At 44.0% G+C, this 27,578-nt stretch overlaps 1 protein-coding gene across 1 annotated transcript in view; it reads right to left on the bottom strand.

The window, feature by feature from the left end:
* Positions 1-27,578, bottom strand: part of LOC120245870 (kalirin) — a 298,908-nt gene that overhangs the window by 7,749 nt on the left and 263,581 nt on the right. Inside the window, exons 29-33 of the mRNA XM_039253041.1 lie at positions 24,631-24,742; positions 22,724-22,914; positions 22,182-22,283; positions 20,717-20,859; positions 17,602-17,704 (exon numbers count right to left, since the gene is read on the bottom strand). Of these exons, the coding sequence (XP_039108972.1) occupies positions 17,602-17,704; positions 20,717-20,859; positions 22,182-22,283; positions 22,724-22,914; positions 24,631-24,742 (651 nt within the window). The remainder of the gene's footprint in view (positions 1-17,601; positions 17,705-20,716; positions 20,860-22,181; positions 22,284-22,723; positions 22,915-24,630; positions 24,743-27,578) is intronic.

Genomic DNA, 27,578 nt, shown 5'->3' with positions numbered 1-27,578 from the left:
AGGTCCTAGAGAATGTTTTTTTTCTTATAGTTTGGGAGACATGTGTCTCCTCTTAAAGCTGCCAGGGATAGATTTTATACATGAAAATCTAGAGTCAAGATGAAGACTATGCAATCACCATGATGATCCAGTGCAACACGATTTCAGGAAAAGGATCAAGAATGAAGGAGAGCCAAGATGGCTTAGAGGTAAACCTATAGATGGGGGTTACAAAGAGATTATCTGGGAGATGGCAGATGATGAGTTCAGTTTCAGGTCTGCCGAAGAGAGCACGTGAGTCACCCAAGTGCAGTTATGCTGCAGACAGTTGGAAACATCGCACCATGAACCTGAGTGTGAGAGATAAGGGCTAGAGCCAGAGATTTCTCAACTCATTGCTAAGGGTGCAACTTTATGCTAAACAATGTGGCAAATACCATGTAAAATACATAATATATGCCTTGGATGTTAAAGAATGATATTTGATTTGTTTGGGGGGTGGGTGCATGCAAGAGATGTGGCAATGCTGGTGGCTCAGAGGTATGGTGGGAGAAGTAGTGAGCATTAGCATGAAGGAGACATGAGTCAGGCTGCAGTGAAGGGTGGGCTGGATGTGATTATGCAAGTCAGTAAGCATTACTGGTGGACACAGCAGGAGCAAAGCATGCCGTGGCTGGGGGTGCTCAACTGCCATTATTTACTGTGTATTAGACGCTGTTGCATGCAGCAGAGATAGGAGGATCATTAGGACCGAGACATGATTGTCTAGGAACTCACAATGGGAGAAAGACACAAAGGCAAACCCATTACGTGATACGTGTAATTAGGCTGAAACATATAAATTGCCAGGATTCACCCATTTTGGATATACAAAAATGGCAGTTTCATTTGATTTAATCGGAAGTAGATGCTTTATAGTGTGTACAACAGATAAAGGTCTTTAAAGGGTCATGTGTTGGAGGGAAAACTTTACAAGCATTTTGGAGATGGGTCTGTACTTGATCCTTAGTGAATGTGCTACTGAAGGGTTTTAGCTGACCAGTGAGACATTGAGAGAAAAGTTTGAAGAGGATGAATCTGGTGTCAGGAGAAAAGGTAAGACTCAGGAGCAAAATCCCAGAGAGCTGGCAGGCCTTTTAGGAGGTTACTGAAAGAATTTCAGCAAAGTAAACCAAGACCCGACAGGGGGTGTGACAGATATTTTGAGGAACTCGTTCTCAGGACTTAGCAACAGACTGGCTGTAAGGGGATGTGCCGAGAATGGACCCAAAGATAAAATCCATGTATCTGGGGAAACCATGCTGTTCTGCCCCAAATAGCAAGTCAAACCAGGTTACCAGTTTGAGAGAAAAAGGAAATAATTTTCTGAGACTGAGACTGAGGAAAAGTTGGACATCAAACTGGAAACACACAGATGACCACTTATAATTATGATGCCCAGCACTAACAGTCAATGCTCAGTATGTGGCCATTCGTCTTGAATTTGCCTATTGGTTTTCTGGTTCCTCAGTAGGACTTAGCCTCCATACAGGTGGGGACTGTTTTGTTTTAGTGCTGCCTCTCCATCCCAGAACAGCTCCTGCCACATGGTAGGAGAACGAGGAAATTAACGTGAAAACTGCCATTAGGAGTAAAGTCACTTCAGAGCTATAACCTTGGCGTTTTTGTCATGGACATCAGAAATGAAGCAACAAATACTATGGTTGGAGGTGGCAGGAGGCTGTTGAGAAAGAAGAATCACGAGCAGAAGTTCAAATTCAGCCCTCACTGGAGCGTGAGGGAACAACATGTGGGAGAGGAGGTGTTGAGGTGATTTACTCCAGTGGGTATGAAGAATGCGATTCAGAGGGTTGTGGATGGGTTAGCATTAAACTTTCTGAGACTATGGAAAGAATGACAGAGTAAAATGACAGGGATGCATCTAGGTGAGGATGAAAGTCACCATCATGCAAAAAGAACCAAAAAAAAACCCAAAAAACAAAAAAACCCCAAATCAACAGTGTTTCTTGGATGTTAATGAATAACGTCTGAATTCCTTTGAATGGCGTCCAGTGTCTCCCATGATCTGAGCCAAGCAATGCTGTCAGCCCTTTCTCCCACAGCTCACCTCACAAACCCAGAACTTCAACCAAACATATATCTCCTCTGTGAGCCCCAAACCCACCCTATTTTTCCCTTTCTCCCTTACCAGTTCTTACTGTTTCATCCATGTAGCATGACCTTCCTGTGCACCCCACCCCTGCCTCTACAGTGCTGCCTGGATAAAGTCTACCCACTTCTGGATAAATTCTACCCACTTAGTAAAGTCTAATGGTGAAACTGCTCTGATCCTCCCAAACTAGGATTTTTATTAATTATATTTGGTCTCAATTTCTAGATCTCTTTTCTTACCCACAATGCGAAACTATGTTACCTTCTTTTTATTTGTTCTTCAGTTATTCCTTTAACAAATATTTGCCAAGTACCTTCTAGGAGTCAGTACTTTGCTAGATTCGGTGATATAGTGGGGATATAAAACAGACATCCCTCCGTCCTCACGGACTGAAAGTCTGGTGGAGGAGGCAGTCATATAACCACACAAATGCTTATGGCCATAGCAACAGGTACGGAGAAATAACAGCACAGAGTACTGTAAGAGATGTGGCTTGGAGAGGGGACTTAGGCAGTGGGTTAGGACAGACTAAAATCAGAAAGAAGAGAGGGCAAAAGGGGTGGACTGTGGCATGGGAGGACAGATGATCTTCTAGGCAGAGAAAAGACAGGCTCTGTCCACAGGTCCCAGGCTGGGATGAACCCTAGGACATTCAAGGAAGGCCAGGCACAGGCTGCAAGGCAGGACACAGGAGGAAGAGAGTGGCTCCCGTGAGGTCGGAGAAGTGGGCCGAGGCCAGATCATGCAGCTGCATAGATCATATTGAAGACCTAGACATTCAGCCTCAGAACAAAGAGATACTACTGAGGGGGTTGAAGCCATAAAGTGATATGAACAGCTTGTATTTTAAAAAGATCAAACTGGGGGCGCCTGGGTGGCTCAGTTGGTTGAACATCCGACTTCAGCTCAGGTCATGATCTCATAGCTCATGAGTTTAAGCCTTGCATCGGGCTCTGTGCTGACAGCTCAGAGCCTGGAGGCTGCTTCAGATTCTGTGTCTCCACCTCTCTCTGCCCCTCCCCTGAACATGCTGTCTCTTCTCAAAAATAAACATAAAATAATAATAATAAAAAAGAAAGAAAAACAGATCGCACCGGCTTCAGAGTGGAGAAGGGAGTGGAGGGAGGTAAGCGTGAGTGTCGAGGACCAGTGGGGAGGCTCTGCTCATAGGCCACATGTTGTAGGATGCTGGGTCGCACTACCGTGGATCATGCAGACAAGGAGTGTAGCCATCAGTCTTTTTGGGGTCAATTCCTGGGACTGAGAAAAGTTGAGTCTCACCTTTACAAACCATTCCACTAATATAACCACCCATCAGCGTCACCTCAGGTCCCCAGAACCCCTGGGAAATGTGCCTGGTGGGATAATCAAGTCGTCTGGATAGCTAAGTACCAGCACTTTATCTCCTCAATTTAGCCGTCTTTAGGAGTATCTTTATATCTCTGACTTCTGCAGCAGAATACAGTGAACATAATTTTCCCGTCTGTTTATAATTACAAATACCAACATGATTAATAATTATGGTGTAGTGCAGAATATAAGGGGGTCCTCAGACATGCCCAGTTCTGATGCATTCTTCATACCCTCACCAAAGAAAACCAAACTGTTGGGAGTTTTAATGCACCCATCAGCTTTTGTTCTCAGAGCTTTTCTGGTTCCTCTCTTGCTGACAGTAGCTCAGCCTTTGGTGGGTTTAGACATAAGTAACTTTCTCCCCTTCTCATTTCTAAGTAACATCTGAGTAACTAGATGGCCAAGATGGTAAGAATTACATACAAAATCAGGATTCAAGAGGCTTTCTTGTGAGCATACATATTTAGTTTTGCTATGTGAAAACTTCCTATGTCTTGGATCTGTTTGTGGACAGTTGAGTTCCAAATCTGATATATTTATTACCTTTTATTCTAACACACTTCATTGCTTTAGCTGTGTTACCTGTCATATAATGTAGGACACCAGACAGATACACTTCAAAAGTCAAGCAGTTCTTGTTCTTTCATTAAAATAGAGGTGGTATGCTTGGGGGTTGACAGAAAACCACATTAAAAATGAAGTTTCTGTGTTGCTATACTATTCTGAGGAGAAATAAATGTAGGAAATGTCTCATATGTGACATCACACGAACCTCTAACTTACAAATATATTGACTTCAAAATGTCAAATTTTATGTGTATCAAGACAGAATAAAGAGAGTAAAAAGATGAGCCACGGAGTGAGAAAAGACATTTACAACATGTATAACCAATAAAGGAATAATATCTAGAATATATGAAGAACTCCTAACAATGCAAACAAGAGACCCCCAGATACATGGATGGGCAAAAGTCTTGAACAGGGCATCACAAAAGAGAAAACGCAAAGGCCCAATAAGGACATGAAAAAGTATCCAACCTCATTAATTTTTAGGGAAATGCAAATTAAAACCATAAGCAGATACTACCACACACCCACCAGACCTGCAAAAATGATGAAGTCTGACAGTGTCAAGCATAGGCAAGGATAGAGAGCAACTGAAATCCCATATATACTGGTAGGAGTGTCAATTTGGCACCAGCATTTTGAAAAATAGTTTACATCATCTAGTAAAGTTGAAGATATAGATATAATGTCACTTAGTAATTCCTTTTTTATTCACCTAGAAATTCCATTCCTTACTCTACACCTTAGGGAAACTCAAGCACATGCACACAAGGATACAGATACCAGAATAGTTACAGCAGTACTCCTCCAGCGGCCCCAAACATCCCACTCAGACAATGGGGAAACTGTGGTCTAGTCATATAATGGAATACTTACATAACAACGCAAATGAATTAATGATACACATCAGCACGGATGAATTCCATAAAAATCACGCACGCAAGCATACACACACACACACACACACACACACACACACACACACACATTCATGCAATATAATTCCAGTCATGAAATTTAAGAACAGCCACATTGGAACCATATTGCTTAGGGACACATGCAAAGGAGGTAAAAATATAAAGAAAAGTAAGGATAGTATTATTACGAAAGTTACTAGAATCATTACCTCTGAGGGAGAAGAACAGGGTTGTGACCAGGAAAGGGCACACAGCGAGCTTCTGGAAAGTGGGCTTTGTTCTGTCTTTCTGATTGGCATGGTTATTTCCTGCATGTTCATTTTATAATTGCCCATTCAATTGTCTAGGAGTTTGTATGTATTTTCAGCATATGTATTTTACTTTAAAAAATTTTTTTAAAGTTTAATGGAAACCAAATGTTTTTAATTAGGAATGTACTTTATCCATAGAAACAAAAATATAATTAAGACTGATGAGACAAACCTACAACTCTTATTTAGGTAACAGTATACATATAACACTGTACATTTCAATAAAAATGAGAGAAAATAATATAGTTGCAATATGTTTTAAACAAAACATACAAGGGCAATCATGAATAAGGATTATCTTTACAGTATCTGATATCAGCTTGGAAAAGATAAAAATATTGATGCTACACTAAATTGCAAGATTGTGGGGAAACAGGGACTCCACATTCAACCGGAGGGAATACAGACTGGTGCAACACAGTCCACACAGAGTGATCTGACAATGGCTATCAAAAAATTAAATGTAAGTCCTTTTGATGGAATAGTTCTACTTCTAGGAAGTTATCCTGTTAATATACTCATAATTCACAAGTGTGAGAAAGTATATCTATACAAAGCTACTAATTACAGCCTTATTTGTAACGGCAAAAGACTGGAAACATCCCGTGTACCCATCAATAGAAAACTAGTTAAATAATTTATGGCACCATAAGTAATGGAATAGTGCATAATCATCAAAAAGAATGAAGCAGCATTACTGTATGGTTACCCAAATTTGTTACATGGAAAAAGTGTAAAACAGTACTTATTGTATGTGACTACTTGTTTAAACTTTTTAAAATATTTATTTATTTCTAAGAGAGAGAGAGAGTGAGGGAGAAGCAGAGAGGGAGGAAGACACAGAATCTGAAGCAGGCTCCAGGCTCTAAGCTGTCAGCACAGAGCCCAACGTGGGGCTCAGACTCACAGACTGCGAGATCATAACCTGAGCCGAGGTCACATGCTTAACCAACTGAGCCACCCAGGTGCCCCTAAACATTTTTAAGGGGAATAAATAAATATGAACCTTCATGGTTTTAAAGAACCTCTCTAGAAGGATATCTACATTTTGAAACATATTCATGTATCACTACTTCAAAAGTTCATTTTAAGAATCTGAATGTGTATCTTTAAGGAAAATCAGGTTTAATTAAATTATTATGAGGAAGTAGAAGAAGATTTTGGTAAAGATTCTAACTACTTTTCTGAACAGCTCCTATCAGAGCTAATAGACCATTTTTAAAAAAAGAAAAAAGTCAAATTCTACATCAAAACAAAACAATTCTTTTGATACAGATGTATCAGCTGTACTGTTCTTTTACATACTGTCCCTGATTAGAATAACTACTTGGGTATCAACACTGATCTGAAGGAGGAGCAACAGAAAGATGAATAGAAAGGTGAAGCTCAAATTTCACTTTTGGTTTAGAAGCCATCCCCTTCCTGGGGCTAAGTTTGTTGTACAAAGTGCATATGCTTCTGTTACAAAACCTAGCATACAGAATGGTAAGTATCTTCATCTTTGTAATTTCTTGGTTCATTTGCTTTATGGCTAGCAAAGCAACTGGCATAAAGGAAGTGCTAAGTACAACTGCCCCCTTTCATAAATACATGAAACACACCCATAGTCACCGTGTGTGGCATCACATATATAAGACACCTGGGGTGTAAAAGGATAGAGGGTGTTCTTATGTATTTGGAATCTGCGTGGTATCTTGCAGCAGACACTCAGTAACATTCCATTGAGTAGAAGAATGAAATCAGTGTACCAATATATTTGAAACAATTTTCTATTCTACCTCTTAACTAATTGCATTCTTCTCTGTTAACAGATCTTTTTATCTTGGTCATGTATTCATGGTTGTGCCAACTAGTTTGCTCTTTAAATAATATGACCAACCCAGTGGTTTGGACTTGATGTTCCTGTTAGAAGCACTGTCTTGAGTTTAACTTTTTTTAACGTTTATTCATTTTTGAAAGACAGAGCTAGAGCATGAGCGAGGGAGGAGCAGAGAGAGGGAGGGAGACACAGGGGCAGAGAGAGAAGGAGACACAGAATCTGAAGCAGGCTCCAGACTCTGAGCCATCAGCACAGAGCTCGATACAGGGCTCGAACTCACAAACCATGAGATCATGAGCTGAGCTGAAGTTGGATGCCTAACTGGCTGAGCCACCCAGGTGCCCCAGAAGCACTGTCTTGAGTTTAAATGTTAGCGAACATATCCTAAAAATCTTCCTTTTTGGGGATTTTTCAAAAATTTTTTCATTAATGCAATAAAAGTTCATGTGGAAAAGGCATAAAAACTGTGACTTCTGTGGGATTGTGGGGCAGGGTGGGGAGCTGGACTCCACATTACAGATTTCAGATTCCACAATTCGAAGTACCTCCTTTAAACAAACCATTTCCCACTCCTCATCCCTTCACATCCTTTTTTTTTTTTAAATTAGAATAATTTTCCTTTTGTTTTAAGAACAACTTCCTTCCAATATTCCTAATTGTTTCATGAGGTAGATGAAAGTTAAAAGTATTTGGAGGTTAGGTTGAATACTTCCTCCTCTTTTCACTTCGTCTAGAATGTCTGTCTACCTGCCATGAATGTAACCTTCTCTAATCAGGAGTGGGCCACCTGCAACCCGGGCCAAAAGATAATAGTTTTGTGTGTGTGTGTGTGTGTGTGTGTGTGTGTGTGATCTGGAATTCTGATTTGTAATGGTTATAATCAGAGAATTGAAAATTGCAGGACTACCTCCAAGTGTTTCCAAGTGATCTTTTTAAAAGGATTGCTGAGTTTTTTTTTTTAGATAAAAGTCCCAAGGGTGTCTGTCAGAGACACATACAGATATCGAGGTTAAAATAAAAGTCAGTTCCAGTGCATTACAAATGCCTTAATATTGAGTGTATTTAGGCTGCCATTAGCAGGAAAAGAGGCAGGTCAAAGCAGGAAACCAAGGTATTTTCTTTTGTTCCCTCTCTTATCCTGTGTGTCTAGAGCAGTGCCTGCCATATAGCAGAGCTCAAGAAGTGGTCAGTGAATCCGTGAGAAAAAGGTGGCATCCATCAAACTCCCAAGGAAAAGGACATAGTGAAATAGTGAATTTTTAATCTCCCCTGGTGCTCATTAAATCATGTCTTCCACGTGTATTTAAGTCAGTACTAGCAAGTAGCAAATGAAACTTTTTAAATGCCATTCCTGCAGCTGAAATGACACCGTTTGGCAGGAGACTGGAGACAGACATAGTAAATGGTGCAGGCATCTTCCCCTTCAGCACAGCATAAAGTTCAGAGAGGAGATAAGCCCTTGCTTGCCATTAATACGGGGCGAGAGGAGTGCATAGGGGGCGCTCACTGAGCTGTCCACAGCCAACATCAGCAGGGCCCAGCCGGATCAGAGGCTCTCCAGAGCTAGCCGTGAGTGTATACATCTCTGCAATTTCCAATTTCCAACAGAACCAAGCAGAGCATTATATAAGAACAGTAGAGGGGCGCCTGAGTGGATCGGTCAGTTAAGCATCGGACTTGGGCTCAGGTTCAGGTTCGTGAGTTCGAGCCCCACATCGTGCTCTGTGCTGGCGGCTCAGAGGCTGGAGCCTGCTTCAGATTCCGTGTCTCCCTCTCTCTCTCTCTGCCCCCCCAACCCCACTTGTGCTCTCTCTCTCAAAAATAAATAAACCTTTTTTTTAAAAAAGGACAGTAGATGAACATTCTGAACTTCGAAGACTCCATTTTAAGCCCTTACATATGGGGAGGCTGAAAACTGACCACCAGCCCTGATATCAGGAAGTGGCTCCTCCACACGGCCGGAGCCCCATCCGCACGGCACCTGGTGGGGGGGAGAACGGAAAGACGGACTGCTAGGGGCAAGGGTCTGCCTGAAATGAGGGAAAGGATACCTATCAGGTTTCCAGTGTGCACAGTTCTTCATCTTCTTCTAGCAGTTTTCTCTCAACAGGAAGAGTTATCAGGGCAGAAACAGGGTGCCCCCCGCCCCGTCCTCCTCAGAAGGTGTCCGCTGCTTACTGCCTCAGGGAGAAGGCCCGAGCCAAAGTCACATCCTCACTGTTACTCCTTGCAGAGAGCCACCACGGAGGACATTCAAACTTCCTTCTCTTGACAAGGACCTGTTTTTTGGCCATAAGGATCACTGCATCTCAGCCCAGTGCCACAAAGCCTGAGACCCACACATGCCTGTTATGCAGACAGGTGGCAGTAGCTGTCGGCAGTGAGGAAGTGACACTAAGCTGCCGGGCAGGTAAACTCTGAGCAAGCATGTCCAATCTAAGCTCAAGATCAAGAAACGGGGTAACACTGACGCACCTGCTATCCAACAGGCTTCTCCCAAGAATACTACATTGTGGCCACAGGTCACCTGTATCCGGTTTGACGGCATAGTGCACAGAGACAGAGGTAGCTCCAGCTAAGTCATGAACACCCCTCAAGGCCCCTTTCACTTGCCCCCTCCATTCCAGTCTCACTGCTGCGGCTGCAGATGTTCATTTCCAGCAACATTTCGGCTTGGAATTTCTGAAAGAGTCAATTTTCATACCCTCCAGGACTGCTTACCCCCAGACACCATACTCCTGCTGTCACTTCTAGTCCTCCAGGAGCTCAACTTTTTAAGAATGTTTCTCACAGCCTGGTTCCCCTACTATGAGCTTTAATAAGGCATTCAGTCTTCTTGTTTTGTACTAAAAGAACCTATTAACTGACATAGCAGAAAAAAAAAGGGTAAGTGATATGCCAAGAGGTCTGTGCAGAACTCTCCGGTAAACCCTTGTCCTGAGAGCCGCCACTTCTCTCTCTGCCCTCAGCCCCCCAAGCAGTATCATCTCCCGGCTCACGCCCCTCCTCCAGTGCAAAATGTGTCCGGAGGGAGACATACTCACTTGGGTCTTGTTTGCCTTGGACTGTCGCCAGCTAATCCACTTTAACATTTTGGCTTGCTCTCAAATTTGCTTTCTCTTTCCACCAAAATTCTTAAAAATGGAGTTCGTATTTGTGCCGAGCTGCAGCAGGGCTCACTGCTCCCAGGCAGCTTGGAAGCAGGGATCAGTCACATCTCCACGCTCACTGCCAAGCTCTTAGAGGCCAATCAAGAATTTGCCTTGAGAGGCCTGAAGACTCTGGGGCAGAATCACTCTCCTACCAAGGCCACTACAGGAGTCACAAGTTCTTGGTATCAAAGAGTCTGTGATAGGCATTCGTACTTGGGAAGTTCTCTTTCCGCACTTTGCCACATGCCAGCCTTGGAGGCACTGGCCTGGGCTGGAGAACCACTTTGTAATACTTGGGTCAGCACAGATAGGCCTGGGCCAGGGCAGGGTCGTGGAAAGGCTGTAGGATGAGGGGCTTACAATAGTGTTTGGCTTTTGCCTACAAGGCTCTAAAAGTTAAAGAATCAGGGTTACTCTGTAAGTACTGTTTTTAACCCAATTTATTTCATAGGCAGGAGATTGAGTTGGGTTTCAGTGTCAGGTCTGCCATTAACTGGTTTTGTGACTCTGAGCAAGTCATTTTGTTTCTTTTAAACATGTCCATGAAGGCAGAGGGATAGATGATCTCTAAAGTTCCTTTCTTCCCTAAGCCTCTATTTCCAAGTTCCAAACTCACCTGGAGTCAGATCTAGCCTCTGGCCCCCGCTGCAGTTATCACACATAGACCTAATCTACTGGCAAATCACCTATTGCGGTTTCCCTATTTCTGTAACAGATATCCAGGCTCTGGTGCCTCTCGAACCGAAAAGGTTCCTCGCGGCTGCCATGCCCTGAGCATCATGAGGGCACATCCGGGCACTCCTACGATCTGCCTGTGTGCAGCAAGCTACTCCGGCTGCTGTAGCTGCTGGAACTTACTTGCTTTTCCAGACCATTGGCAATCTTAAAAAGTAGGTCTCTCAAGGGAAGTTTTTAAGCTATGGAGTATGAATCAAAACATTAAGTAAAATAATGTCGTCAGGAGAGATTCTGCCCCAGGAACCTAGGTTGCATTTTTCAGCGAAGTGTATTTCACACCCATTGGTAGTATGCAACAGCCGGAAGCCAGTCATTTATTTGAGGAACTTTTCAATGAGAGGAGAACCTGTGACCTCAACTCCTCACACTTTATCAGTTTGCTCTGAAGAGCCAGCACGTTGGTACTGTGTTAGATGTGGCTCGGGAGAGAACGGAGCAGTTTCTGGGGAGGTGACAGCAGCACAGGAGGAGGCAGTTTCTGGGAAATCATCAGCTCCTGGCTGCCCACTGCCACCTGACTCCTCTCCCAGGGCCCCGCCCACCACAGGAACTATACTAGGAACAAAAGCCATCTTCAAACCTAGTCCTGGACTTGGGTTATTCAGAACCCTTGCGGGGAGGGGGATCAAGATTTGCACTTAAAATTGGAAGGGACTTTGGAGTGACTAGTGAGCCCTCCAGAAGAATCAGAATTCCTCTACTTAGGATTCACATGGCAGTTCTGACCCATAGTGCTGTGGAGGTGAGGCGTGACTGCCTCATAAAGTCCAGTTTGGGTTTCCGATACATCCTTTCCAAGCCCTAGTAACTGGAAGTACTTTTCTCACTTATTCAGGGGTTAAAAGTGTTTGGTTACTAGATAGGAGGTAACATACATTTCTCCCTGTAAGGAAATATCTTAGGCCCCTCAGGCCCCACTGAGATAAAGGGCATGGTAGCAGAAGTACCAAGGAACCTCCCCATCATGTTTTCTTCAGTTTCTGGTTAAGTGCATTTAATGGGCTGGATTTCCAGGGGGTGGCTCACCTGTTCTGGCACCACAGCTCAATGTAACAAGCTGTCACAATCACATTCTGGAGACTCAATCTTGGGGTGAACCATCCTGATGGTTTTTAAGAATTTGTCGAGCAAAGACTATTACCTTGCATGAGCTGATAGGATATTTATTAGTCCTGACGCTGCTGAGTCTCCACCTTTCTGGTTTTCTCTTCAGTGTCAAAACCCAGTGATTTGTGGGTTCATGAAACTCTAGGAAGCATGTTGTCTATTTTCTAGGAAGCATGGTCCATTTTCATGGGAGTGCCTGGCAGTAACCCAGACAGGGACCCATCACATGTCTCCTCTGCACACAGACACTCATGCAGAATCAATGCTCCATGACATGGGCCAGGCTATCACCAATGCACCAATTCAAGGGTTGGACCTTCTCTGACTTCAGCTTTTGCACCCTGTGGCTTGCTAAGTACTCCCAAAGTGTAGGCATCAGGATTACCAAATTCTGATAAACCAGATAAGGCTCTAAGGAAGTCTCTTCTCAGAAGGCTCCTGCAGCCAGGCTTTCCCACCTCTTGTTATAGGTATCATGTAACTGCAGTGAACAAAACTGTAGGAATCCTTTGACTTTCCCCTTAGCTGAACCCTCACTGTCTCTAAACCGAGACTTCCCTACCAATCAATCAAACAAAATTTTGGCCATGATCCACTAAACTGATTTGACAGTCCAGTTTAAAAACTATTAAGTTAGATCCTGAAATCTCCAGGCTTCTTCACGCATTTCCCTGTCGTCCTTCAGCACATTGCCATTATCAGCCTACCTTGTATCTTATCTTAGATCAAATGGGCTTGTACTTGAAATTCCTTGTTTGAATCACAATCAGACCTGGGATGTTCTGACAGTGTTTCTTGCCCTTAGAATTTTTATGGAGCATAGCATCTGCAACTCAATTTCACTTCTGCTTCCCTGTCTCCAGCCAGCCCAGACACGTCTGGAAATTCATAGTGATTTTTAGTCGGAAAGCGTCTCTACCAGGATGAATTTGTAATGTTCAGCAGAGTAAGCATTTATTGAACAGCTCCAGCATGCCTACCCTACACGGTAAATATATGCACAGGAACCATCACTGTGCAGGTGGCTGCTTCTGTACCATTAGCTGGGAATTATTCAGCAGACATTCATCATGTTGAACAAGATACTTCTTCTCTGCCTCTTCATTCCTACCCTTACATCCCTAGAATTTTATAATTCTGTATTTCTTTGAAGTGTGGTTACAAAGTCCCATCACTTCATAATACACATACATACAGAACAATCTTCATAGTGGAATGCCCAGGGTAGCATGGGCATATTTTGGGCAGAATAGAAAGGGGCTCAGAGCACAAGAGAACAAAGTAAGCACACACATTTGCCTTCACAGAAATAACACTTTTGCATGGGACAGGTGTAAGGTAGAACTTAATTATGCAGACCCATCTGAGGGTTAAACAAAAGCAACATGGGGAAAAGCAATTAATGCTATTTACTGAAGCCCCCATGCTGGTTTTTTCAGCACTTAATGAAGAATGAAGAATATCAGACTGAGTCCTCATCATGGGAGGATTTACAACACAAGTAAGCAACCTCAGATCCTCTGCTACAGAGGATAGGGGCTGGGCATTAGTCTTCTAGCCTCGATCCTGTCTTTTTAGCAAGTATTTGGATGAAGCCACAGACATATGTTTATCTAATAATGCTGGGAGATATAGCTGATATACTGGACAAAATTTATATTCAAAATATAAATTTATACTCAAAATATACTAGAATACTGGGATGGAACTAGACAGGTGAAAATCTGATAGATATAAAGTGTTCCAACACTCAGGTTACTAAGTCACCTGTGCAACAAGGGTGGTCCACGAAAACAGGCATGGAGATTTGATAAGCCAGCACTGTACCCCACTCCTAGACACATGTACCATCTTAGAGAGGAGACTAGGCATAGCAGCCCTAGAACAAGAAGCTAAATTTGTATTAGTAAGATCACCTCTGCAGTATTACGTACCATTCTTGGATGCCCCACTTTATACAGACTGTTATACACTAAAGGAAATCCAGAGGAAGGCAACCAGAATATGGGACAGTATGAAAGTACATCGATACAAGGAACAGCTGGAGAAACTGAGGACTTCTAGACAGAAGGTTAGAAGACAAGACAACCATCTTCAAATATCTAAAGTCCAGTGGTTGCCACTGGGCCATGATGGTACAATTTGATGATTAAAACGAATACCTGACAGTAGTGGATTAAAATCCATCAGCTATTAAAATAACTTATGAGCCAATGCTGACAACAAGTAGCTAAGCCTTAGATGCTAAGGACTAACAAATGGAAAGAGGAGTTAAGTTGTTCTGTTTACACACAAGTAAGTTGCAGCTACAGCTGTTCAGGTATAGTATAGAAAAGAACCTGCTGATAGTCAATGAACAAAGAGGGCAGAATTCTACTCAAGAAGTAGAAGATCCTCACAGCCTGTTAAGTAATTGCGTACTCTTATTCATAGTCCCTAAATTTTTGTTTTCCCTTGAATAATGGTGGAAAATTAACCCTTGCTCAATATCTTACAGGTGCCAAGTAAATGCATTTGACTTAATCTTCCCAAGGACTCAGTGAGATGGGTATTACTTGTCTTACAGATAGGGAAATTAAAGCACAGTAACCCACACAACATGACACAGAGGGTAAGCACCAGAGCTTGGATTTGAACCCAGATGTGTCTCAACTTCTTCCACCCCACCACAGCACACAAAATACACACAAGGCGATTGGAGAGGTGCCCTAGGGCCCCACAGCTGCTCAAGTTGGTCTGTCATGGCTCTTAATGGGTACGTTTTCCTCATCTACCCAATATAACAGGGCCGTGTTCTAATTCTTCTGGATTAGAAAAGGAAGACTGGGGCCTTTTCTAGAAACCCATTGTTAAAATGACCCTGATCCCTGTAGGGTGACTCACAGCTGCCCTGTTGAGTATGATTCAATTTAGCTGAATCAGTCCATTTGGTTACCCTGTTCTTCAGAGTCCGTTCACCTGACCGCTTGGAAACCAACAAGACCAGTTTCCTGGTCTTCTGGTAGTTAGGGGAAGGCTTAACACTGTTGGTAACATCTATGAATTCAAAGGTACCACTTAATGGTTTGCCTGATGAAAGGGAGTGTAGGTGAAGGAGGACATCTGGCTGTCCTGTTATCACTGTTCTGTTAGAAGAGTAAGAACATTCTAAATTACAGTGCATGGTCACAGATAGGCCCTCTATTTTATTCTGAGAGTGTGACTATTTCTAGGTGATTTTTCAGGTGTCAGGTACAGAACTCAGAATCTCTCATGATCTCCAGACCCACTGCCCATGCTTCCCAGAGTCTGAGAAGGGATTTGGGGCTTCCTGTTCCCAACAGGCCAAGTTCCCAGCTGACTAATGCTTTCAGCCTGGAGGTAAGGGAACTTCTAGGCTTCTTTAGTACATTTAAAAACACCATGCTGGTATATCTGGCTGCTCTCAGACCAGCTGTTTCATCTGCCTTTCAATGCTGGAATTTCCCGAGATTAGGGACTATGTTCCTGCTGTTCATTCACTCCACAAGTCTTTCCCGAGCCTCCATGTGTGCTGTGGGCCCGGGACATCAGTGAAGCAGACAGACAACCTTGCCCTCCTCAGGGCTTAGTGGTCTGGCTAAGAGACACACATCAAACGAAAATTACACAAAGAAGGATTTACATTCAACAAATAGTCCACATTGCTCTACAGTATCCAGCACAGAGCTCAGCACGTGGTGGTGCTTTTTCATGAATATGTGACTAATGTTTTTGTGGAATGTGCAGAAAGACCAACCAGCTGAGTTAATCTTAGCATTGGGAGTACAACACCTTGACTTTTAGAGAGAGGGAAAAAACATGACAGTGAGGCAGAATGGTCTGGGTTCTAGTTCCTGCTTTTCCACTAATGACTAGAACTTTCTTGGTTGAGTCACTTAATCTTTCTGGGCCTCAGTTTCCTTATTTGTAGAAGAACATGTAAGTAACAAGGATTCCTCATTAACAGTGACATGCCTGCCATCAGAAGTGTTCTAATCTAGCCTCACTTACCTTGCCAGAAGACAAGGAATGGCTGGAGGCCAAGACAAGACAAATGGCTCCATATCTAGGTCAGGGCTGTGGGAGGATGGCGTAGCAGCTGGAAGGGATGGATCCCCTAGACTAACAGGCTCTCTCTGAACATGGGAAGCACTGCCTTTTGCTTCCCATCCACTGACTGTTTAAAAAGAAATACTCATTCATGGGATATTCTAGGTTACATTTCTAAACAACAGATCAGAAGAGAAAGGGAAGTACAGAGTTTTCTTTGCATGTTTTTACAAGTGGAAAAAAACAATTTTCCATCCACTTTGATAGTAAAAAATGGCTTAGAAACTTGAAGGCAGGACATCATACAGAATTAGCTTGAATGTCCTTGAATACTAGTCTAGAGCGTGATTTAGCACCATGATCTTGAAAAATTTGGGGCACAGTCTTTTTTTTTTTTCTCCCATTAGGGGAAATTAGGAAATTAGGAAAAAATCCTAATGAATGCAGATCATCTTAAAAAAAATACATAACTTAGAAAATAAAATTGAAGCAAGGACACAGCTTGTTGCCTGAGGCTGAAGGACTAGGCCAACACATTCGGTCTTCGTAGACTAGGGCCAAATAGTCTTTGGAAATCCATACCTTCATTCATAAAATCACTAATATGTAGCAAAAGATCATTTCATACTCTAACACCTTGAGGTAAGCATATGATTGTAGGGTTAGAGACAAAAATCTTCTTGTCCCTGCTGCAAATTTAGACAGCTGAATTCTTCTCCTCACTTGAACAAATACACAGGATCTCTGTTATAGTCTCCTTTCTTTCACTCTTCTTTCACCAGAGCTACTAACTTCTGCTTACTTGCTCCAGAATATAAGAGAACAAGTAACCAGGCTTTCTCACAAGACTACTACATCCCTCCAAGCTGCTTCACACACCACCACTTCTTGGTCCTCTGTGCCTCAGGAACTGAGCCCTAATACTCTAGCTCGAGGAAGGCATCGTTTCCACTGGAGCTTCTTCAAAGAAGAGGCCCTTACCAAACAGCATCTCTGTGGTCATTTGCCAAATCACTGGTCTTCATCTAACTTTAGGTGATCCCATTCAATCATTATAAATAGGAGCCAATCGTAGCAACTAGGAGTCAGGAAACTATCCCAGCCTCCTGAGGTCCATCCTCCCACGAGGCAGAGCCACTCAAGCAGCCCAGGTGGGACATCTCTAGAGAACAGGAGACCCAGACCCTCTCACCCTTCAACCTTGCTTCTTCTGCTAAACTCTCACAATGTTGTGAGAGGTCTGGTTGATCACCTGGTCCTTTGTCCCCTCAGACAACATCTCCACACTATGACATAGCTTCTCCAGCCCTGCTCTTTCCACTTTGGCTGGCACAAAGAGACAATTGTCTCTGAAGCTGGGTTCCATAGTGGGAGAAGTTCCTCTGAGGGTAACTCTCCAGGGGTGGTTAAGCCAACAAGAAGTCTTGGGAGAAGGAAGGTTGGGACACTGTCCTACCTTGTCACTGTCCACTGTATTCTGAGAGGTCCTAGAGGCAATGGAGATGGTGTCTGGCTGGCTGCTTCCATCCCCCTGGCTGTCAACATCCTCCACTCCATCCCTGCAGGAAGAAGAGGAAAAAAACAAAACAAAACAAAAAAAACAAAGAGGGGTGGGGGTGGGGGGGACCACTGTGGGTTTAGAGCACACAAGGATTTCCAGCTGTGCTGGCAGAGCAGAGCCTCAGCACTTTCGAACAGGGATTTGTCTAAAATTATCCCACTAAAGGGAGCAGCCGTATGTGGTTTTTTAAGATGTCATCTCTTGCACTTAAGCACACAATCTCTGTGCTGATAACTGGACATAGAATGATCCCCCTCCCCCCAAAACTCCTCTGGCCCATGATACAGAGGAGGCAATTATTTACTTATTTTTTACTGGGAATGGGTCTATAATAGGCAGTAGGAAGAAGCTTCTATCCAGCTGACTGGGTGATCTCTGACAACCTCAGAGTTTAAGGTATTCAAATAGTTTTTCTGTAGGCTGTAGGAGGATGGGGGTTAGTTTATAGCTGGCCTATGAAGAAAGGAGAAGTGATAAGATATTTTAACTTATATTTCTTCTGCTTAAGAAAACGACATGAGATATTTCCTCCAGGGGAGATAACCTTTGGGGAGTTCTTGATGTTGGATGCTCAACTCCTATGTACAGAGGAAGAGTTTATTTCCTTCAGTTTGGTGTGTCCTGTTGTTCTCATGCCTATTTATGATGACTTCTTATCAACACGGAAGGCCAAGGCATCATCTCAAAGATCACAGACTCCACAGCAGCTTTTTGAGTGAGCTGTGCTCCTGAGCATCCGGTAAGGTAATCTCTTGAGTGCACTGCAAGCATATGGAGCCCTTCCTGGGCCGCTGGACCATGTAGCTGTCCCACTTACATATCCCTTCAATTTTCCAGCTTAAGAATTATGTCTCAGTCCTGCAATGAATGAATGCATGGCCAGGGCAAAGGGGAATTAGAGCCTGGGAACTGGTGAGGCTGAATGGTCAGTGTCAGGAAAAACTGAAGGAGGTGTGGGCCAGGACTTGGAAAAACTAGCACAAAAAAATGCCAGCTCTTCCCATGGGGGCTTATGAAAGTTACTCCCTTGATGCTACTTATGGAGAAGTAATGGCATCAGGGACTTGCTGCCTAAGGATAATATCATATGGGCAAAATGCCCCATATGCTGAAGTCCTGTCACAGCGTCTAGACAATTATGATCTGGTGTATGTGGACATGAGTGTGCATGTGGGTACAGTATCTTCTAGTCATGAAAAAGTGCCTTCTACTGCTCAGAACACTTCTAGGTCAACTGCTTTCTCACTGCCACTTGAGGGGCTGGGAAATGCCAACTTATTTTAATAATGTAAGCCACACATTCGTAGGAAGGAAAATCTGCTGTAAAATGAAGTTATGTGATGCATTTCAAAACCAGGAATAAAGGACTTGTAGATCATCTGCTGTTTTAGATATCTGGGCTGCTGCTCCCCACCATGTGCATAGAGTTGAGAGTTGGCTGTACTTTGCGCTTCCCACCATTCTGGCCCATTGTGGGCCCTTCTGGTCCACTGCAGATGAAGCCAGTTCTGAGGGAGGTGGGGAGCCCATCCAGGAGAGTGGGTGGTGTTCTCCAAGCCAATTCACTCCTCCGTAAACTCTGTCCCCATATCTTAGGAGCCAAGCTAATGAAATTACAGACAGCCTGACTGTTCTCTGAAGAATCTGCCAAGGCTTTTCACCCTCTTATTTCAGGACAATGACAGAGAAAAGGTGGGAGGCATTTCCAAGCTATGTCCACCTCATGTTCTAGAGATGCTCAAACTCTGCTACTGTAGGAAAAAAGGGCACTTTCACAGGGAAACTTGAGCCAACCTCACCTGCATGCTCCTGGACATTGAGTTCATGACATTTCCTCTCTATCTTCTATATTAAAGTAGGGGCCTCCTACAGCAGGGTTTGCCTCTAGTGCTAAAGTAAGTCTACCCCATCCCTGGACTCTGGATGCAGGTAACTGAAATACAAGCAATTCCTCCTCCAACGGAGTCATAATTTGTCCTTCCAACACCGAGAGATGACCTTGTTCTGGCCATGCAGGTCTTGGGGCTTCTGTCCTGTGGAGGCATCTCTTCCTACCTTAGTCACACCCTTCTTTTGGCTACTACCTCCCTTTGTACTAATGTTGTTATCCACAGGCCCTCAGTCCATGTATCCTGACTGGCACCAAAAGGTCAACTAAATCCTTGGGATTTACCCTGTTCACAAATAGGGGAGGAAAGGACAGCCTGTTGCCATCAATGACTATCACCCCTAGAACTCCATTTTGTTCTGTTTTGTTTCAGAGTTAGCATGATGGTTTTGTATGCTTTCTTTTGAAGTGCCCTCTAAAAGAGTCACTGTAGGTGACTGTCACATGGAGACTTGAGAAAGGAACACTTAGGAAGTCTTCCACCCGTGTAGTGCAACTGGGGTTCAGGAGGACCCAGAGAGATAAAGATACAAAAAATCAGTCCCTCTCTGCCCAATCACCCTGCTTATCTCAGATAAATGAAGGTGAGGACTCAGGGGATTACAGAAGAGCTGCAGTGATAACCCCATCATAGCATCCCCAACGCATTACAGTATGCAAAACTCCTTTACTCTCCCATGCAGTCCACTTATGCCCTCCTTCCTTCCCAAAGCCTTCCCTGGACACTCCTCTCAAGTGCTCATCTAAAATCCCCTCTCAATGAATTTTTACAGCATTTACTGTCCCTATCGGCAGCACTGGTTCTTCTAGTCTAACCATTCTGTGTGTGAGATACAACTGTTAGATGGTTCTCGAGGGAAAGGACTCATCATGCACCTTCCCCTTCTCTTCTCAGAGCACCCAGCAGAGTGTCTATGAAATAAGAGGTGCTCAATGAAGCCCTGCTGAATTCAACTGACGGTAACCGGTGAGATGGTTACAGAGGAGATTGCTCATCTTAGATGGGACTTGACAGAGAACGGTGCCAACTGCAGACCATACCGCCTCCGTGGAAGCAGAGGGCGACCCCATTCCCGCTCCCAGAGCATGTGAGGCAGTGCTGAGGGGAGAGATGCTGGTTACCTCTTACTATTGTTCCTCTGTTTGGCTGGTGTTTTGGGGAGTTGAATTGGCTCCTTTAAAGCTCCTTTTAGGTGAATGATCCTCTCTTGAATCACCTCTCGAATGTTCTTGATCCACTCCTGCTTGGTTTCTATGTTGGAGGCCTGGAGTGCCACAGAGAGAAATAGAAAACACCTCATTTCCCTTTGTCCTGCTGAACACAGTTCTCAGTCCTCCTCCTGCAAGCTTAACCCATTATTTTTAAGGACAAATGTTTGAGAAGTTCATTTCTCATTTTACGCAAATGACTCTTCAATCCCAGGGACACACTTCTGCAACTCCTGGAACGGGGCTATAACCTCAAGACTCAATGTAGACTTGTACACGGGTGATTTTCAAAGTATTTAATACCCCACGTGGCACTGACCAAGAGGGTGGGAGCATACATGGAGGTCCCCTGCCGGGCCAGGGATGAACACACCAGTTACTAGATGCTGGGAGCTCTGGGAAGCCCTAGAGGGGTAACAAGGGGCATCTGAAGGCAGTGGGTATTCACCAAGTGGTATGGATTTATCTCAGCATGTTCAGCTCCTAGTATGACTACGTAGGCTTATGCTGACTGAAACTCAACGCTGGGTTTTTAGCCTGGTAAACATGTTAATTGAAGGCACTTCTACCATTTCATGAATATCCCATTTGTCTTTGTGGAATTTTTTTCAGGTAATTCTGTCTCATGGCAGGTGGTGGCTAGGTGGGCAATTCTGAGTGAACAAGTGTGAAGCATTTGTCAGGAATGGACCGTCTTTCCTTGGTGACAGTCAACCCCTGATAAGCAACTGACTGGTGGGCGCACCATCCACAGGACCCCTTGGTCAGATGAACGTTACCACAAGTTACCACATTCCCAGGCTGCATGTGCTCTGGAAAGCTGGAGTGACTCCTTAAGGCCGTTATCTGGAGAAAGGCCCTTTCTTAGTACTCCTTTCAATCAACATAATTCTCATGCTAGTGTGATTTACTAGAGCTTCTAGAATATGAGTTTCCAGAGGACAAGGTCTATCATACATAGTTACAAGCAGCACTGAACAGAATACCTTCCAGGTAGAAGGTGTTCAGGAAAAGTATTGAACGAACACAGAACAAATCAAGGTAGCTTTTGTCAAAAGGTCAGTTGTCCTTGCCCTTGAAGGAAACATATGGAAAGAACGTATCTAAGTGGCCCCTGCTGAGGAAGCTCAGCAGGCTACTCCCTGCCTTCCTCCTCTTCATGCTTTTGAGGTGATGGACTTCGGGGCACACAGGTCATTGAGATTTCAAGTCTTATATCCATGATAGAACTTGCTTTTTACTCCCCATGCGATACCGCCCTTCCCAGTGGAGTCTCTAGGTCCCAGCTTTCAGGAATCATGTGCCCCAGCCCTCTGCTCTCCTCCTGCTACCCCTAACTCTCAGCTAGTGCCCAGCCCCAGCAGAAGGCAGTACTTACTTTCAGCACTGTTTTATTGTCTGAGGAGGGGGTGCGCCCAGACCACAAGGCGAATTTGCAGGGATCACCTTCTACGTGCTCGGTCACACCCAGCTCTGAGGTCTGTAGACAGGAAATGCCTGTGAGAGGCGGGGAAGGGGAGGGCAGTGGGGAAACTTAGGGCTGGGGTGGGAAGGGAAAGGTGACAAAGAGGAGAGGACCGAGGGAGGGGCTTCTGTCAATCAAACTTCAACAGACTGGAAGCTTTGTTCTTCTACCTGGGCTGAAAGGATCTACAAGCGCCTGCCTGATTAGCAGGTAGCAGGGAGGGAGGGTGGAGAGGGAGGCGCTAAAAGCAGACATCAAGAAGAACGATGGAATGACTCTAAAATGCAGAAGTGGGAGTTGAGGGGGCAGCTTTCCAAATAGGAGGCATTTTCATGTGTCCAGGATGGTTTTGGTGTGGCGCCAGGGGAGAGATGAGCGGAGTGTTCAAGAGCCCTTCCTGCCCAAGGGCTCTAAGACAATAAGGAGACTTGTCTTACCCCACCCATCCCACCTACCAGTAGCTTGTTCTTGTAAACATATTTCGTGTGTCCTGAAGAGTCTTTGATCTCCTTGCTAAAAACCAAGGAGATCTCAAAGAGGAACAAGTGCCGCTCCCGCCCCTTCCGGATCAGCGACTTTGGGTCCCACACTTGGAAGGCATCCTGGAGAATCAGCTCCCCCTGCACATCCAGGTTCTCGTCGAACCCTGAAAGACACCCGTTTCCACCCTGTGGAGTTTCTCTAGTGCCCTGTCTGCGTGCCATGGTCCACTCCCCTCTTGGAAAGGTCTTCTTGACTGAGCCCTCAGTTCCCACATCACTTTCTCTCTCTGATTCCTGAGATCCTAAATACTTGAGTAGATAGCTCTAGGGAACTGTAATCAGACCCCTCTTCCTGCACTGGTCTCCTACACATAACCAGTATCAGTGGAATCTTCTCAAAAGCCTGGGACCTCCTGCAAGGGCAAACCCCATGTCACCTTCTTCCTCTACAGCTCCCCGTGGACTTGGACTCTGAGCTCTAAGTGAGGTTGAGGACTGTCTGATGGGGTGCCCTTGACTCCACTTTATTTGTTGTTGCTATATTTTTTATAGTCCATTCCCAGGACTCTTTCCTTTGATGGCTCCTGTCCAGTGGGGTGCACAAGCCTTCAACAGTTATATGTATTCCACTTTAAATTTGAACAGGGGTTCTGAAACTTAGTGTGTGTAAGAATCACCTGCAAAGCTTGTCAAAACATAGATTCCTATCCACTCCTGCCCCCAGAATACTGGGATTCAGTAGCTGTGGGGTGGAGCGCAGGAATTTGCTCTTTTGACAAACTTCCAGGTGTTGCTGCTGCTGATCCACGTACTTGGAGTAGCTGGATCCAGAATACAGGTCAGGGACAGGCTGGAGAAGGATGCTTACAGAGGAGGACACCCAGGGGTGGGGATGGGGATGGAGTTCAAACAGAAAAGGGGGTGGAGAACTGTGGCAGCAGGAATATGTTCAGATGGTTAGTGCTCAGTCTGGAGAAGGAAACCAGGGCTCCACTATAAGCAGAATTATAGCTTCCTATGCTCAGGGTGGCCCAGGAAGTAGTGAGACCAGACCATGATTGGAGGTGAGGGAGGTGGGAGGGAAGGTGATGGTGGGAGATGGAGCCCAGAGGACAAAAAATAGCCCACAGCTCTGCATATTTACAACAGAGGACACTGATCTCCCTTAATATCTGTTTTCCAGGCCAGACTGGGATGTTGAGTCTGAACTCATCCAACAACTGCCACCCCACTTTATTGGAGTCTCACTCTACCAGGTTTCTGGGTCCCAAGAACATGGTTCCAGTGGATTAAATGTACATTGGTGAAGTCCTATCAGGTCTGTCTGGCTGGATTTTTCTCACCTCCTAGAAGAGCATAAGGATGGTTGCTCACCAGTGTGAATGTACCCAATGCCACTGAACTATACACTTAAAATGGTTAGAATGGTAAATTTTATGTTATGTATATTTTATTACAATAGAAAAAAAAAGAAGGACATAAGGCTAGAGACCTTGGGTGTGCGTCCAGATGCATGCAGGGCTTCTATACATTCTGATGACAAATGCAATGCAAATGCTTTTGCAGATGAACAGGACTGCTGTGGATCAGGTCTCTAGCACATTTATAGTAAGGACGATGGCCTGTCCTGCATTACCTCACATGCAGTGAGTTGTCTGCATACCCGAAACAGCTGAGGTCTGGTCCTACGTGGAGGCAGGTATTGGTTGAATTGTGGAGCTCTGCTCATATCTCCTGAGGACCTATGTAACAACTTGCCATTTCTCCTCTATTCCAGCCTTGCCCCTTGCCTGACTTCATGCCACTTCCTTCCCGCAACACAAGCTCCCTAGTCTCAGGAAAGGAGGAGGCTCCCCCAGGGAGGTTGGGAGGACAGCTACCTTCCAGCATGCTGACATGCATGGCATCATTGGCTTTCTTTGGGACACTGAGCATCACCTCCAGGCCATCCTTGAGCTCTCCCTTCCCTTCTTCACAGCAAGTTAAAAGTTCCTGGGAATAAAGTCCAGACACAATTAGAGCCATTTACCCTAGCTTCCCCACCCCTCCCACCACCTATTCCATCAAGGTGATTGCAGATCAACATCATTCTCTGTAATGGTTTCCTTTAAGCTATAAGAAAAGCAGGATGGGATGGAGGGTTATCTCCAAAGGATTCAACCACTATATTTTTTCCCCTAGAATGGGCAATAGACATCTATTTCTGGCACCACATTTATTTATATGCCTCTGTTCCCTCAGTGCTGACTTCCCACCATACTGGGAGCAACCTGGACTCATAGACATTATAGGTTTATAGCATTTCAGAGTTATAACATATTTTTAGATCATATAAATCAGGAGTTCATAACTTGGGATCAGTAGATTGGATTCTGGACTAGTCCTTTTTGAATCTTAAATCTATAATCCACCCACCAAGCCAACCCTATCTCCCCTATGACACCCACCACACTGAGGCTTCCCAGAGCATGCCCTCTCTTATTCCCTCACTGAATACTAGGTCATTATTATTGCCATAAAAGACATATAGTATCTGGTTGATGGAGAAAAGATAATTTTCAACTATCTTAAAAATTATAAGGACCATTTGAAATGATTTTGCCCAAACCAGAGGAATGTTGGCATTCATTTTTCTTATGAGGGTTATTGTATTTTGTTCATTTTGACACTGGGAAGGAAATAGTTAAGCAACAGATCTGCAGTCCATACTCTCTCCTTCTGTAAGGGGTGGTGAAGGCAGAGGATGGGTGAATGGGTAGAGATGCACTTCCAGGAAAGAAAGAATTGACACTGTAAACACGTCAGAACTCCTGGATAATGGTCGTAGTTAGCAGGAGAGTTCTTATCTATGGAATGCTTTTAGTAGGATATATCTGGTTTGTCTAGGACTTCTTACAGTAAACAAACCTGGAATCTGTGCCTTTGGGGGTATGGCTCCCTGTAAGATATCATATATACTATCCAAGTATCTAAGTAATTAGTGAGTATGTTTCGTAACCCAAATGGCTCTCTTCAGGGTAAATGATATGCCACAACATATACCATTTAGCAAGTCTGTATGTTAGTCTGGGCCATAACACATCCTGATGCTCCAAGAAAGGACTTAGAGCTGTTGATGGTTCTGGACTTCTCTCTCCTTTATCTCTTGCTTGGGATTATTTGTATCCTTGAAATTATTAGTAAAGCTTTATACTTGTTAAGATATCTGATTGGTGAGCATCTGACATGAAAATCCAATCCTTTGTGTCATCTTGGATACAATCCCATATGAAGAAGGGAGTTTTGAGTGTCCAAAGGAGAGGTGAACTGCTTCGAGCATGTTGGGGAGGCAAAGGTGATCAGTTCTCAGCTCTTGGTTCCAGTCACTCTAATGTTCAGAAAGCTGCAATTATTTCTGTCAACCTGAAGTTCTCTGACTCTCCCCAACCCTTCCCTAATTTTAACTCTCCTGACCTTGTTTCCCATATACCCTCAAAGGAATTTCTAGGCAGAAGCACAAGAGACCAATAAGAAATATATGCTTCAGTGTGCAATAGAAAACTGCAATTGGTTTAACTCCCCAAAGCACTGTGGCAAGTCTACCAATTGACCACTGAAGCCGGTAATTCCCCTCAGATCCTTACTATACTTGTTATTAAAGAGAAAGCTCCAATTTAATTTAGACTTCAAAGGATATCTGTAGCAGATTTACATGGAGAATATTGAACACTAACTGACAGATAGTTTTTACTTTCATGCAACACCCAAAGTGAGGAATTCCAGAGGATACTGATAATTAAATGTCAGTTTATTTGGAATAAAACTGTCTTTAATGAGAAAATAAATCCCATACTGTTTATTTATAGTAAAAGCTCAGCAAACTGCTTTTCTTTTACTCAGCAGTACTCTCCTACCAGTGCATTTATGAGGTCAAAATTATCTTAGTATGTCTTTTTATAGCTTTTACATAAATTCCCACTACTTCCCTTTTTTTTTTTTTTTTTCCTTCTCAGTTACCTGCACAGTCATCTCTTCCTAAAACATCCAGTTCCAGAGTGAAGGCCCAGAGCCCACCCACCCATCACCTAAAGCAAAACACAGGGTGTCCTGTCCATCCTCACTTTCCTCTCTTATCTGTGTCACAAAATTATCCTGGGAACTTCAGCCCTGAGGGATTAAATAGGAGAGCTGGAAAGCTATATTTCTCTTAGAACTGATGTTACTTTTTTTTTTTTAAAGTTTTTTATTGTTTATTTTTTGAAGGAGAGAGAGACAGAGCATGTGTAGGGGAGCAGCAGAGAGAAAGGGGGACACAGAATCCGAAGCAGGCTACAGGCTCTGAGCTGTCAGCACAGAGTCTGACACGAGGCTCTAACTCATGAGGTGAACCCTCAAGACCTGAGCCGAAATCTGATGCTTAACCAGCTGAGCCACCCAGGTGCCCTGAACTGGATCTTACTTGATTTAAGGCATTGGCAAGTGTGAATGGGTGAGTTTCTGTCTTGTTTTGTTTTACTTTTTAATTCACAACCCCGCCAATTCCTGAAAAGCTTTGGGATACTTAAATTCAATAACCACAAAAATGAATTTTAAAAAATCTTCTTGTACAAGAAAAATCACTTTAAGGGATTAAGCATTGAATGGGATAGGGAAGGAGAAGATAATTACGCACAGAAATCTGGGCTAAGGACAACAGACACATGAAACGATGCTCAGCATCCCTCCTCATCAGGGAAATACAAATCAAAACCACACTGAGATACCACCTCACGCCAGTCAGAGTGGCTAAAATGAGCAAATCAGAGAACTCTAGATGCTGGCGAGGATGTGGAGAAACGGGCACCCTCCT

The sequence above is a fragment of the Hyaena hyaena genome, unplaced genomic scaffold, assembly GCF_003009895.1.
Source record: "Hyaena hyaena isolate Hyena2069 unplaced genomic scaffold, ASM300989v1 scaffold_434, whole genome shotgun sequence".
NCBI classification, from domain to species: domain Eukaryota; kingdom Metazoa; phylum Chordata; class Mammalia; order Carnivora; family Hyaenidae; genus Hyaena; species Hyaena hyaena.
This window is presented reverse-complemented; position numbering and strand designations above follow the sequence as displayed.